Genomic DNA, 14,212 nt, shown 5'->3' with positions numbered 1-14,212 from the left:
TTTGAACGTTGTACTTTATTTTCACATATATAAAAAAAACCTTGCAAGTATGAGACAAAACTCCTGGAAATTTACACACAACCCAACAAAAATATATATAAACCAAAGCTTTTGCTTGGACACCACTTGTAGCTCACGAGTATAGCTCACCGCTGGCCGCCGGGCTGCTGCACGCTCCCTGCTCCCGGCAGAGGATGCTGGGGCTGTGCGAGGGGACATCTCTGCTGTCACCCAGGGTCAGCCTCGGCCCCTTGCCGAAGGGCTGCGGGAGATAAGGCTTGTGGAGAGCACAGCGCTGAGAGTAGGTTACTTAGAGGCAGGAGAGGCTGCAGGGGGTTCTCTCAGAGGAGGCAGATTCATGTCGCAAGCGAGGGCTGGGACAGGCCACAGCAGCAGCAACTGAAGGCAGGCTGCTCGCCTGTCCCCTCTCCACCGCCCTGGCTGTGGGGCCAGAAGTGCCACTGAAGCACAGAAATAAATCAGTTTTACCTGGGGCTGGTAATTATTCAGCACAACAAAAAAAAAACAAACCCTGAGACATCACTAGCTGGCCCTGGCCTAATATTAGTTTTAAATTTGGGATGGGAGCTCCGGGACTTGCTGTTGCCAGCAGCTGCGCAGCCCCCCTAAAAGCAATCCAATTCCCTGGGGAGTGGGGAGAGGGAAGCCCTCCCCTCACGTCAGCAAGGCTGGGCTGCAAACCAGAGAACCTCAGCCCTTGGTCTGGCATGTGCCTGAGAGACGGGCACCCCTGCCCTCGCCCTGCCAGGTACTCGCCTCCCGTGGGATCACAGCCACCCGTCGTGGAGCTCCCCGCCTGCACAGCCCTGCCGGGACACACTGGGCTGAACCAACAAGACCAGAACAGTTCCAAAGGAAAAGCAAAGCACTAACACCTCCCCAGCAGCTGGCAAACGCTGCTCTAACACACCGCTTCCATTCCGCGCTCGTCTAACCTGCACACCGCTACATCTAAGGTGCCCGGGACAGCCCAAGAGTAAAAGTAAAATTTCACCAACTTCTCTGAGCAAGTTTGGGGTAAAACACATCAAAACCTTCCCACACACATACAGGACGGATTTCCTGAAAAAGCCTCAAATCCTTCCACCAGGTAGCTTAATGAAGTATTTCTTTCTAATATTGCTGTTGGCTTCTCTGTAGCAGTAAGCAAGTCCAGCCTCGCTGCTGCTGAGTTGACAACCTGCAAGCCCATGGTTGAGGTAACAGACAGGCGAGGCGGGGGGTGTCCCCTGCACGCTGGGGCTCGGCACTGCGGCGCAGTGATGGTCTCCGGCCGTGCTCCCCAGGGACTGGAGCAGGGGTGGGACAAGGCAATCCAAGAGCAGGAAAGGTTTGAAGGAAGAAAGCACTTAGTAGATTTCCCTCTCTAGTTTCTCAGATCGATGTATTTCTCGCTCTTCAGTTCGCCAAAACAGAAAGAGGGGGAAAAAACACAGCAGTTAGGGGTTGTCCTGGTTTTGCAGGGATAAAATTTATAGAATCACTTTTCTATTACATTTTGTTTCAGTCTGTGGCCAGCCATGGGATGGTGATCAAGGCCATGAGCAGTGAAAGCCAGGGCAGCTGCCCCAGGCTGGCCCACAGCTGTGTTCTATATCGTTAACATCAGGGTCACTATAAATGGGAAAGCTTGTGGGGAGGGGGGCTCTTTGCTCTGCTCTCTTCTCAGCAGTTACTGTCCCTGGAGGGACTCGCCACCACTCTGAGCTAAGTATAATTTTGTGTCTTTTGTATTAGTATTGCTATTGGTTTTCTTATTTTATCAAAACTGTTTAATTTCAACCCATGAGTCTCCCTCCTTTTCCCAATTCCCTTTCTCAGCTGGGGAGGGGAGGTTGGGTGATAGAACAACTGGTTATTGTTTAGCCCTGGGTGGGGGCTAAACGGAGACAGGGGCGAACACAAAACCAGGTCCCTTTACTGCAGGTGTCTGCGTGACAGACAGCAGCACGGTGGGGGAGAGCCCCCGTGCTGGCTGAGCATCCACCCCAGGGCGAGGGGTGGGCGTGAGCTGCGTGGGCAGCAGGACCAGGGTGGGATTATCTCTTGGCCTAAGGCAAATAAAACCACAGCGGGCTCAGGCGCTGCATCCTATGGCTCTGTAGGATGTACAAGCGTGGCAAGCCCTGCCTTGGCACGGGGACGGTCCAGCACCAACACTGTGAATAGTCCTCGAGCCCCCAGTGGCTCTTAACCCCAGCTGAGAGGTAAGCACGTGGCCCGGGAGACCCATCTCACCCTGCGCTGAGAGATTTGGCTCAGAGATGCCAAAGCAGAGCCCGTTGCTGCAGCCTTCGCTCTGACTCCTGGCCAGAGCTGTTTATGTAGTTCCCTCTCCCAGAGCCCCCCAGGGAGCCCAGCTCTGGCTCCAGGAGCACGGAAGGAGGCAGTGCCAAGCAGGGCAGGCAGCGGGCAGCGTGCTCCCGGGAGGTGCCAGGGGCTGGCACGGAGCAGAGCTGCGCGTGCGCAGGGCAGGGCTACTCCTACGTCCTTGGAGCAGAGAGCCGTGGCTTGGTCACCTCCCCTCCCTCCCACGGCCCCTCTCGAGCGCTGATGATGGATGATGGAGGCCCATGCAGGGTGGGGAGTGCTGGGAGAGGAGCTCGCGGAGAGGAGAAAAGCATTACCTCGAGGCACCCCCGTCCACTCCTCACCTCTGCTCCCAGCCCTGGGAGCAGCCCTGGCCCTGGGGAAGGGCAGCGCACGACGCTCTGTCCTACCTGGTCAGCGGCAGGTCTCTTCTCGCCGTTGGCACCCTGCAGGAGCCCCGCCTCTTCGGAAAGTTTATCTGACTTAACGTCAACTACAATCTTGTCTTTACGTGCCTCTGGCTTTGTGCTAGGGGAGGGAGGTGATAATTTTGAGACATGTTTGCAATACCAAAGAGGGCACATGGCCAGCTGAGCGAGGCCAAGCCCTGGGGCTCCATCTCGTGGGATGCTCTGGAGCGGGGCTGGGGCAGAGGAAGGCCAGGGGTGAAAGAGGCTCCAGCTTAGAGAAAGCTTTGGGCTGCCCAGCCCCTCCCTGGGGGAGGGTGTCCCTCGGCTGCTCTACCGCTCTGCTGTCCTCCTCATCGCCTCCCTGCGCGGACCCCGGGGCTGTGGGAAGCTGAAAGCGCTGCCGAGAGCCCAGCGCGGTGCCCCCCGAGGCTGCACTACTGCCTCCCTCTGCGCTGGGCAGGGAGCGGCTGGTGCAATGAGATGGGAAGCATGAGTGATGGCAAGCGCCTCTGGCCCCAGGGGCTCCCCGGGAGGGCGGGCGGCGGCAGTGCTTACATGTCCTGTTTCCCAGCGCGGCCACACGGGATCTTGCCTTTCTTGTGCAGGAAGTAGATGACAGACCCCAGCACAGCCACCACGAGGATGCAGACGATGATCGCCACGATGATCACCCCTTTGCTCTCCGGGGTCTTTTGATCTAAACACAACAGGAGAAGAGGAAGAAGAGGAAGAAGTTAATGCCTGTCCCACCCTGATGCTCTCCAGCTTCTGCACTACTGCACCCCGCTGGGGGCAAGGAAAGGATCCCTTCCCCCAGGAAAGCCCCATGGGATGCCAGTTCCCAGCTCCCTGCAGGATGCAGATGTCAGCACAGAAATGCTCCCTTAGGGCAGTTTCTGTACGAATGCACTTTGCATTCTGCTCCTGGCTGTCCATAGGATGGCTTACAGGATTTCCTGCAAGACATCAGGCCATCCCTTTGCTTCCTTGCCCAGCGGGGCTGGGCTGCAGAAAGCTGCGCTTGGTGGCCTTGCTGGGCTACAGGCTGAGGACAAGCAGGCAGCTTTCACCCCGCTGCAGAAGCAGGTGGAGACAGAGCCTCCATATCCCTCATGCCTCAGCACGGAGAGAGGAGCAGCCACAGGCGCAGCGCAGGAGCCAGCAGCTAAGGCTCGCTCCCTGGGCCAGTGGCAAGTGTGGCTCGCATCAGTGGCATGCTCCTGCCAGAGCCTGGGCTGACGGACGCACGCACGTGGTGCAGAGACTGACCTTTTCTGATGGACTCCACTGGCAGAGCAGGAAGGGAGGGAAAGAGACAGAGCTCAGCCACGCCACGGCTGCACAGCACCAGTGGCGCCTGTACGAGGGGGGCTCGTACTTCTCTGGGTTCCCGGGGCAGAGGGCAGTGCCCGAGACTCACCGAGCAGCTGGATGTGCTTCTCGCTGACACCCAGCGCGTTGGAGACCCTGCACATGGCTCCTGCCCGCAGCAGGTCGTGATTCACGCGCACCGTCAGGTTGCTGGCGATGTGCTGATTTTCAATGTACTCGTGAGCCTGCGAGGGGGGAGACAGCGAAGGATTGAGTGCCCGAGGCGACGTGCAGCCCCCCCTGAGACCGCGGCCTGCACCCAGCACCCTCCCCAGCTCTCACCGTCCCATTGACGTTCCAGTGGACAGAGGGCCTGGGGAAAGCGATGGCCTTGCAGGTCAGGTTCACCACCTCGTCCTGCCGCACGTACAGCGGGGAGCTGATGGCGACGATCCGCGGCTTCCCTGCAGGGAGGGCACGTCACGCACCCGTGGCTCTCGGGGGGGGAACAGGGCTGATGGCGGGTGGAGAGGGCTCACTCTGGCAGGGCTGCGCACCCACACACACGCTGGTTCTTACCCTGAACAGCCACAGCCACCTGCTTGCTCTGCTCCAGCCCCGGCACGCTCGGTGCGACCACCTTGCAGCTGAAGTTGCTGGAGGTTTCGAAGGTGAGGTTGCTCAGAAAGAGCTGGTTCCCTTCTGCCACCTTGGTGCCCTGTTGAGAAGGGATGCCCCCAGCAATGAGCCTTGAGCTGCACCCAGCTCCCCAAGCTCCGCGGCTGTCCCAAAGGGCTCAGCCCTCCCTCCTATGCACAGCGAGGGAGCGTGCAAGCACAGGACCTCTCTGCAGCACTGGCCAGGAGGTAGAGATGGACAACGCAGGTCCATGCAAGGGGGAATCCTACCCCTGGCCTCTCTCAGGAGAGATGCAGCAAGCTCCTGGCTCTGCCCAGTGTGCTGCAAAGCCCAGGCTCACCGAGCTTAAGTGTGACAATACCCCAATGCCTGCTCACCTTCTCATCGCTCCACTGGTAGTTCAGGGCCACGGGGCTGTGGGCATTGCAGCTCAGCCTCACGCTATCCCCTTCCTGAAGGGGGGAGGATGGCTCCATCTTCACATGGACACCTTCAATGTCTAGGAGAGGGATGGAGACCAGGGCAGAGTGAGCAGGAGAGATGGGGCACCCACCATGAGGTGCGCAGGGTCCCGTCCCTCCCCCTTACAGTTCACAACGAGCTCCACATCCTTCTCCAGCTGTCTCATATCATCCAAGTCCAGGGTCTGGCATCTGTACAAGCCACTGCTGCTCTTACTCACGTCATGCAGGTTCAGCACCCCACTGTTCGTGTCTGCCAGCGATGTCAGGTCCTGCCAGCTGTCGTCCAGCTGCAGGCAGTGGGGAGAAAGCAGAGCCCTTAGCCCCACACAGGCACCCTCCAAGCCAGCTGCTGCATCCCACTCCCCAGGGCTGTCTGGGTAGGGGACAAGGAGCAACCAGGACATGAGATGTCTGCCAAGGGAGAGGTGCCCAGGTCCCCTCTAGCCTCACCTCTCTCTTGTAGAAGCTGAAGACAGGCGCTGGGTTCCCATCAGCCTCGCAGACCAGCTTCACGTCGTCCCCTTCCTTCACCAGCGCCGAGGACGGCATGACCTGCAGCTTCACGTGCTCTGCGGGGTCTGGGGGAGGAGGGAGCAGGGAGGGTCGATGCAGGGCCCCACCGCGCAGCACCAGGCAGAGCCCCCAGCCCCTGACTCACAGAAGATGGTGACGTTGACCTTCTGTGACCGCACAGCCCGCCTCTGTCCCCGCAGCCAGTAGTGCACGGTGCAGTGGTAGTGGGAGTCGCGGTCCTCCCGCGTGACGTGGGCGAAGAGGGTGCTGCTCACCGTGTACAGCCCGCTCGACTCGCGGGTCAGTGTGGCCAGGATCTTCACCGCTGCAGGGGACACAGCCGCTGTTCCCAGCCCACGGGGAGGCCGCGGGGGGCAAGGAGGGCTCCCTTGGGAGCACAGGGCTCCCTTGGGTGGCCAGGGGCTGCCAGTCGATGAGGCCCTAGGTAGCACAAGTGCCCCGGCCCCTCTCCCAAGCAGGCAGGTGCGATTCCCCATCCTCATCCCCGTCCCCATCTAACTCACTCTTCTCCTCGGGGTGCAGCTGCTCCTCATTCTTGTGCCACGTGATGTTGGGGGACGGGAAGCCGTTCCTGCTCACACACTGGGCAATCTGCGGTGGCACAGAGAGCGCTGAGCACGGGGTGCTCCCGTGGGGAGCGGGGAGCCTGGCACGGCTGGGAGCCTCCCCCTCCCCATGCAGGGCTTCTCCTCACCTGTGGGATGGCACTGCTCTGCACGGAGATCCCTCCTGAGTTGGCCGTGATCTCGGGGGCCTCGGGGACCTCTGAAAGAGAAGCCACCCCACATGTATTAGGAGGGATGGGATGGGATGGGATGGGATGGGATGGGATCCCCCGCCAGCCCCGCAGAGCAGACGCACAGCCGTGCTGCTCTCCTGCCCCATCACTCACTGTAGATGTGGAGCTCGGTGCGGTTCTCGCCCACGCCGTGGCTGCCCGCCTCGACCAGGCACACGAAGGTCCTGGCGTCCTGCACCGTCACCCTGCTGATGGAGAGGGCCCTGTCCTCCCCCACCGAGAGCCGCCCCTTGTAGTCCGCGTTCTCCTCCAGGATCTCGCCGCCCACGATGCGGCACAGCCCCACCCGGCTGCTGCGGTCGATCTGCAGGGCGAGGGGCCGAGGACGGGCTGACGGGGAGCCCGGGAGAGAGCCCCGGGCTAGCTGCCAGCCCAGCCCACCGCCCACCGCTCCTCTCGCGGGTCAGCACTCACGTAGTACCAGGTGATGTAGGTATAGGAACCATTTCCAGGGATGTAGAAGTTGCACTCGATCCTGGCCGTGTCCCCGCTCTCCACTTCGACCACCGCCGGCATGGAGACCTCCAGCTTGCTGGCTGCGGCTGCGGGACAGAGCCTGTCAGGGATGGGAAGCTCGGGCAAGCCCCCGTGCCTGAGCCAGCGAGGGAGCTGCGCCCAGCCCTGTCCCTGCCTCCATGCCCTGAAGGGCGTGGGGCAGAGCTGTGTCCCGCGCCGGCATCCCCCAGGCACCGTGTCCCAGTCCAGTGGGAGCCCCACTCCTGCCGCCACGCTGCCTTCTGCGCCCACGGAGAGCCCTCAGGCTCAGGCCACCAACCCTGTCTCCAGAGAGGGCACGAGGCATGTTGCGGTCCCCGCCAGACCTGCCCTCCCCGTGGCATCCCAGCCTTGCTGAAATGGGCAGCAGGACCGCTGAGCCCCCAATTCCCCCCCCAGCCTTCGAGGCAGGGAGCAGCTGCTGTGTGGGAAGGGGCTGTGTCTCCACAGCCCGTGAGTGAGCAGATCGCTTTGCCAGCTGCCTTAATCGCGCTGATCTCCCTCACACCCCAGAGCACACATCCACACCCCTGGTCCGAGCCAGCATCCCAGACCAGCATCCACCATGCCTTACTGGCCCCAAGGGCCAGGCAAGGAGGTGTCAGGGGGTTAGCAGAGGCAGGGGCAGGGGCTGGGTGCTGGAGACTGAAGCTGGCAGCACAAAGGCTGCACCTTCCCGTGGCCCGGGACCGGAGCCCTGACGTCAGCCTGCGCAGCCCCCGCAGTGGCCCTGGGAGCTGGGGCATGAATGAGGCGCTGTGTTCCTCTGCAGCGGGACAGGGCAGCAGCTCAGGAGGGGTGCCCCAGCCAGCTGCGGCTGCCTGCTGCTCCCTTTCCCCCTCCAAGGCAACAGTGTCCATCAGGGAGGCAGCGTGCCCCCGACAACCATGGCTGTGGCACAGCCCGGGTCCCTGCCCAAGCTCCGACCCTGCCACCCAGGCAGGAACGCAGGAGCATCCACCCCTGCAGCACACCCACAGCGAGCCCCTCGCTGCTCCCTGCCCATACAGCAAACCCAGTGCTGCCCACCCGTAGCACGGGTGGCACCAGGGACCCACACACCGGTGAGCAGAGCCTGCCCGCCCTGGCACCCCACCTTCTCTGCCCGCCCGGCCGCCTGCTCGCCCGCAGCAGTAATGGAGCTCCTGGCCACGCTCCAGAGCGGTGGGGGAAGGTAATGGCTATCGATCCAGGACAGGGAGCAGAGCAGCTTCCGAGGGGCTGGGGACAGAGCAGCCCCCGCCGGGCACAGCAGGGACAAGAGCTGCGTCACAGCCAGGCTGGGAGCGCCGTGGCCACTGCAGGGGCCGAGGCAAGGCGGGTCTGCACGCCCTAGGCTGGCACGCAGCCCTGCAGGAGGGGACAGCGGTCTGTCCCCCAGCAACAGGGCCAGCCGGCTCGGCACCCATGGCCCAGCCCAGGTACGGGAGTGGGGGACAAGAGGCTGGAGGAAGCCAGCTGTGTCAACAGCTCCCGTGATAGTGCCGCTCGGTAACAGCCTCGGAGCCTCCCAAGCGAGGCAACTTCAAAGGGCAATGCCATGCCCATAAATACTCTTTGTCTGGAGTGGGCACGTGATGGCACAGCCCCAAAATGCAGCCAGGAGCCCTCCTGCCACAGCAAAGGCCCCGGCTCACAGGACTAGCCACCTCAGGACACCCCAACAGCCAGCTTTTGGCCCTCACCCATGCCATCAGCCCAGTGCAGCTGGCACTAAGCAAAGAGGGACGAGCAAAGCACTGCACAGGAAAGGAGGTGCTAGAAAAACAGGTGAGAGCCCCAGAGATAAGCATGGACTGGGGTCAGGAAACCAGACCAACCGTACATAGGAAAAGATAAATCTGCACCGGAGGCACCTGCCCACCTGCACGGCCACGACTTGGCTGCCTGGTGCAGCCGGGCACCCGCAGCCTTGGGCAAGGCTGGGGCTGGGGTACACCCTGTCTGCCCCCCTGCACCCTGCCCTGAGCCCTGACACTTCTGGGCTGCAGGCAGCCAGGCCAGGCTTTGCCCCTCCATCGTTTTTTGACCTTCAGCATGGGCCCTGGGCAGAGTCAGCCCCTGGGAGGGGGAGAGCTGCTGGCCAGCCCCGCTGACCCGCTCGGCATGAGAGCCCTCATCCAGGCAGTGAAGCAGCCGAAACCATGAGCTCAGAGCTGGAGAATGGCTGGCATCTGGGGCTGGCATGAGGCACACATCCCTCCCACCCATCCACTGCCCTTGAGGAGGTGGACACTGACACTGCAGCCCCCACCCTGCCAGGAACAAGGGCTCACTGCTCCCCACCTCCTCTGCAGCAGGCTGGACACCAGCCCTCCCCAGGGCTGGAAGGAGCACCCTGCGACACCGCAAGTGTGCCTAGCTGAGGGACATAAGGCCCCCACAGCCCTGCAGAAACAAGGCTTCCTCCCACGGCTCCAAGACCCCACAGCCTGCTATGTGCATGGGCAGGCTAGAGAGGCACTGGGCATGGGCACCCTGGCATAGCAGGCTCTGGGGACATGGCAATCCTCCCTTGAGCCCAGGTGCCAGTTTGGTGAGGGAACCTGGACAGGGCTGGAGACCCATCGGCCACGCGTGGAGCAGCCCGGCTGCAGAGCTGAACTCCAGCGCTGAGCTCCGTCCTGCGCCGTGCACCCCAAGCACCTGGCACAGCTCCAGCAGGAGACCTAGAGATCTGGAGAGGACGTCTGCAGCAAGCAAGCAGGGAAGGGAGGAGAGCCCCCGTGCCTTTCCATCTGGCTGGCGGACAGCCGGCCAACAGCCAGAGCTCCACAAGAACAAAGATTTGCTTTTAGAGCCGGGGAAGGGGGTGGGGAGTAGCACAGCCCCTCCGCCAGCCTCCTGCGGAGCCGAGGTGTGTGGGGAGCCGGCGAGGAGCGCGGCTGCGTTGGCGGCGCAGAGCCCCCAGCACGGAGCCCCCCGCACGGAGCAGCGAGAGGAGGGGCAGCACAGGGGTCTGGAGCCGCACGTGGGATGCCTGAGGTTTCCAGTGGGTTTTTGTTCCCCTCTCAGGGAAACCATCTGTGGCCAGATCCTGCCTGCTCGCAGCACATGCTGCCCTCCTCTGCCTTGGCAAGGCCGCCTTTCCTGCACAGATCCCTGAGCCGGGGTGCCCCAGCTCCCATGGAGCAGGATGACCTGCACCCCTTCTTCGTCACAGAGAGGAGAAACAGGGTGCAGAGCCCCAGCCCTGCAGCACCACCGCCAGCACCCAACAGCCTCCGCCCCAGCCCAGCCCTCACTGTCCTGGGGATGGGGAGGGAGCCAGGGCTCTGCTGCAGGAGGGACAGGCACCTTGCACCCCCAAATAAACCCCACCAGCCCATCAGGACCCAGCCATGCGCACCAGGAGAGGAGAGGCTCACAACCCCAGCCCTGCAGCTAGGTGACAGCATCCTAGGTGACAAGAGACCTCTCACAGCTGGAGATTGCAGTGCGGAAGGGACCAGGGTGGCACCGGCAGCTCCAGTGGGGGCTCAGTCCCCCGCCCCGACAGCACAGTGAGCCCCCGGCCCCCCTGGAAATGGCTTGGCTGAGGCCCCTCACGCTTCTGGGAAGCATCAAGCCTTTCGCCGTGGCTGGGCTCGCAAACGCACCGATGCCGCCAACCAATAAACGCCTCGCTCGGCACATGTGCCGTGAGGAAGGGGATCCCAGCACGGGCCGGGGGTGGAGGCAGCCACCGCCTCGGCCAGCGCAGGCTTCCCCGGCGCCCGGGGCCACCTCCGCGGCGTGGCTGGGCAGGGGCGAGGCGAGCCGGCGGCACGGAGCAGCCAGCGCACCGGGACCGCTCCCTGGCCCCCGGCGAGCGGAGGGGAGGGCAGGAAACGCAGCCCTCCCCCCGAGGGTGAAACCGGACTGGAAAGAGGATAAAAAAAGAAAACGTGAAAAAAGCCAAGAGAAACACAGTGCTCGGGGAAAAACTCCTTAGAAGGAAAGGGGTGGGTGCTTCCTAATACCTCAATAACGCACCCAGCTGCACCCCGCACACACGTGCGGGCACTCAGCCCCTGCCCCACGGGGCGCGGCCCCGGGAGCCGGCCTCGCACCGGCCACCTGCCCCGGCCACCGGGCCAGCCCCCCGGGGACACCCCTCACCCTGCCCTGCCTCAAAGGGGTCCCGAGAGCGGCACGGGGCGCTCCGGCTCCCCACGCCCAGACCCACCGCCGCGGAGCGCCGGGACGCGCAGGCTCAGGGGGCTGCTCCCCCCGGGGCTCCCCCGGCACCGCGGGTTTAGCATTCCTGGCCCCAGGCCAGGCAGCGCCCGAGGGGCGTCAGCGATGCCGGGGCTGGCCCGGGGGGCTCTGCGGGGGAGCCCCCGCCGCCCCTCGCCCCGCCGGGAGCGCGCAGCCGGGAAGGGTCCGCGGCCGGCGGAGCCCAGCACGGCACGGAGCGGCGCCCCGCTGCAGCCCGGGGCAGCGGCACGGGGCGAAGGGAACCGCGGCCGCCCGCCCCGCAGGTGCGCCCGTCCCTCCGCCCGTCCCTCCGCCCGTCCCCCGGCCCGTCCCGGCCCCACTCACCGCAGCAGAGCAGGAGGCAGCAGCCCCAGCGCAGGGCGAGCCCGGCCGCCCGCCGCCCCCCAGCCATGCCCGCCGCCGGCCGCCCGCGACTGAGCGGGGCCGCGGGCTGACGTCAGGCGGAGGAGGAGGAGGAGGAGGAGGAGGCGGAGGAGGAGGAAGGCGAGGTGCCTGCCCACCGCCCGCGGCCGCGCATCACCCCCCAGCGGCAGCCGGACGGGCGCCGCCGGCCCCCGCAGCGCCCAGCACGACCCGGCACGGCTGCGGGGGTGCGCGCCCCGGCTCTCCCCGAGGGTCCCCGGCTCTGAGCCCCGAGCCGATGCCCCCCACCCCCCGTCGCAGGCATTCCTGCATGGAGGGGCTGGCTCCAGCTGTGCGCGCACACCTGCCAGGTCCTGCCTGCCCGGGCTTGCACGGGCTGCTCGGAGCAGACTGCCGGGCGCTGGAGGTGGCAATCACTAGGCAGACCCGGCGGAGGGGGCCGGGATGGTTCCTACAGGGGCCTGGGGAACGCCGGAAAGGGGGACAGTCCCTGAGAGTCCCATGTCCAGGTGCCAGTGGATGCGGCTGGCAGTGCTTCAGGACTGACCCGCTCAGCCCCGCACTGCCCCAAAGCCCAGCCATAGCTTCTGGGTTGCCTTTGAACCCACACAGGTGGACCCAAAAATAGGGTGACCAAACCACTCTTCGGTATTGCCTGGGCTCCGAGAGATACCTGGGCACAGTGGGGTCCTCAGGGAGCAGCAGGGACACGAGGGCGGTGCCGTCCCAGGCAGGTCACCAAGGTCTGCAGGGTTTGCCTCCCAGCCCTGCAGAGAGGCTCTCTGCAAAGCCCTGTCCCCGAGGCAGGGCCCCACGGCTCGGCCCCACTCTGTGGTGCCCAGCGAGCTGCAGCCGAGCCCCCGCGCAGCTGTTGAACGGGGCAGCTGTGGAAAAGCCATTAGTTGCGGTGGCCAGGGCGGCACGGCTGGCCAGGGGGCGGAGGGGCTCTCAGGACTGCACAAGGCTGCTGTTATCCAGGGCTAACCACCCTCCTGCAGCCCCGAGGCAGGCCCCCGCACAGGCCTGGGGGAGCACAACAAACCTCCCCCGGTGCTGCGAGTTGCCTACAGCCAACCATGCAGAACACCCAGGTCCAGTGCCCCTGCCCCGTTGCAGCCTGGCTCTGTGCCTCAGTTTCCCCCTGGTCAATCACAGCCAGCAGGGCAATGCTGGAGGACAAAGCACTGGGGTTTTCTTCTCCTTCAAAGCCCTTCTTCTGCCTCCCACACTCTCGCTCCCCACTCACACAGGACTCCTGAAGCTCACTGACCCATGTTCACCCCACCTGAGGACAGGCTCAGGGCTGCCCCAGCATCTCCCAGGAGCAGCAAGACTGCTTTCCTCCAGCTCTTGGCCCGGGGCTCTGAACCTTTGCACATCCTCTTCTCCGCTTGCTTTTCCCGCAGCATGAGCTGTGCTCCGGGCCCTGGGCAGCATGGGCTGCACCTCTCCAACCATCCTGAGCCACTCTGGGGCCAGGCTGCAGGTTCCCCTGGGCCACAGCATCCCTCACAGGCATCCACAAGCACCTCTCACACCACCAGCCCCGGCAGCCCTGTGCTGGCCCCCGGCCCCAGCCCCGCTCCCCCACCGGTGCCATGCAGCGGCCCTTCCCATGCCCTCCTCCTGCCTCAGCTCTGTGCCTGGCCAGCCCCCCCCACCACTTTCCCAGCCAAATAGACTTGATGATTCATCGGAAATGATTAAATTTTTTCCCCACGGGATTAGTTGCTTAAAATGGCAATGCTGGGCAGTGATAAGGCTCATAGCCCTCGTGTTCCCGTGCAGAGGGGAGGCCTCCTCCCAGGCGGTGCGTTTGCTGGAAGGAACAAGTGCAAGGGAGCTGTGCCACCACGCGCAGGCTGCTCGCGAGCTGCTCTCCGGCCCCACGGCTGCAGTGTGGGGATGCTCTCACAGCCGATGTTGGCAGTAGCTCCCCGTCTGCCGTGGGAACAGCCACCCCCCGAGCAGGTGCCCAGGCCTCGGGGACCCCCTGACATGCTCACACTTTCCTCTCCCTCCAAAGGGCAGGATGCAGCCCCGCAAATGCCACCCTCCGAGGGAAGAGGGTCCAAGGGGTCCCGCTTTCCTGCGGGAAAACATCCACCAAGTCAAACAAAGAAGCGGGAGAACCCAGATGACACACTGCTGGTGCATTTTGTTCTGGTGCTAACTTTTATTCTGTGTTAAAAATAAAGCAAAATGTTGCTAATAAAAACCTCCGCAGAAAATTCCCAGCAGTTGGAAAGGGCAATGCCTCTCCCTGGAGAAAACAGGCTGTGGCGGGGAGCGTGCCACCCTGAAACAGCCTTCCACTGTTACTGCAACGGCTGTGCCTCCAGTTGGTTGGACTTCTGCTTTTCAGACAGTTGAACTTTGAAGAAAACTTATTTTTTTTCCCTACCCAGCTAATGGTTCTGGGGGAGATGGGCAGGATTTGAAAGCAAGGCCCTGCTGCCCTCACAGCTGGCATGAAATCGCCCTGCCACGCTGTGTGCGGCACCCGGTGGGCTCGGGGACTCTGCGTGGGGAGCGCAGCAGGCTGGCCACCTTCATCTTCCCTCTCTGCCGCCTTATCTCACGCCTTCTTATTTATTTGCTTCCTTAATGGATTTGCCTTCAGCCCCCACGCAGTGCTATGCAAACAAACAGTGTGGATTAGGCTC

At 63.5% G+C, this 14,212-nt stretch overlaps 1 protein-coding gene across 2 annotated transcripts; it reads right to left on the bottom strand.

Moving 5' to 3' along the window:
* MCAM (melanoma cell adhesion molecule) lies at positions 1-11,602 on the bottom strand. 2 transcript variants are annotated; one of them, XM_068418227.1, is made up of 15 exons: positions 11,508-11,602; positions 6,903-7,030; positions 6,582-6,792; positions 6,384-6,454; positions 6,193-6,280; positions 5,814-5,993; positions 5,606-5,733; positions 5,280-5,442; positions 5,069-5,190; positions 4,632-4,770; positions 4,395-4,516; positions 4,162-4,297; positions 3,297-3,438; positions 2,742-2,859; positions 1-1,417 (listed from the first exon to the last, which is right to left on the bottom strand). In XM_068418227.1, exons 1-15 carry the CDS (start codon positions 11,572-11,574, stop codon positions 1,388-1,390), a joined length of 1,845 nt encoding a protein of 614 aa, XP_068274328.1. In that variant the 5' UTR covers positions 11,575-11,602; the 3' UTR covers positions 1-1,387. The 2 variants fall into 2 exon arrangements, with proteins under 2 accessions (XP_068274328.1, XP_068274329.1); XM_068418228.1 differs by lacking the exon at positions 2,742-2,859.
* Between the last annotated feature and the right edge of the window lie 2,610 nt (positions 11,603-14,212).

Source organism: Nyctibius grandis, chromosome 25 (assembly GCF_013368605.1).
Source record: "Nyctibius grandis isolate bNycGra1 chromosome 25, bNycGra1.pri, whole genome shotgun sequence".
In the NCBI taxonomy this organism is placed as follows: domain Eukaryota; kingdom Metazoa; phylum Chordata; class Aves; order Nyctibiiformes; family Nyctibiidae; genus Nyctibius; species Nyctibius grandis.
This window is presented reverse-complemented; position numbering and strand designations above follow the sequence as displayed.

What these genes read in the sequence shown, in the direction of transcription:
- MCAM (XM_068418227.1), bottom strand. Translation starts at nt 11,574, where the DNA reads ATGGCTGGGGGGCGGCGGGCGGCCGGGCTCGCCCTGCGCTGGGGCTGC. An exon ending in CTGCCTCCTGCTCTGCTGCG is followed by an intron (nt 7,031 to 11,507) that starts GTGAGTGGGGCC and finishes TCTGTCCCGCAG; the next exon opens with CCGCAGCCAGCAAGCTGGAG. An exon ending in GGTCAACGTCACCATCTTCT is followed by an intron (nt 5,734 to 5,813) that starts GTGAGTCAGGGG and finishes CTCCTCCCCCAG; the next exon opens with ACCCCGCAGAGCACGTGAAG.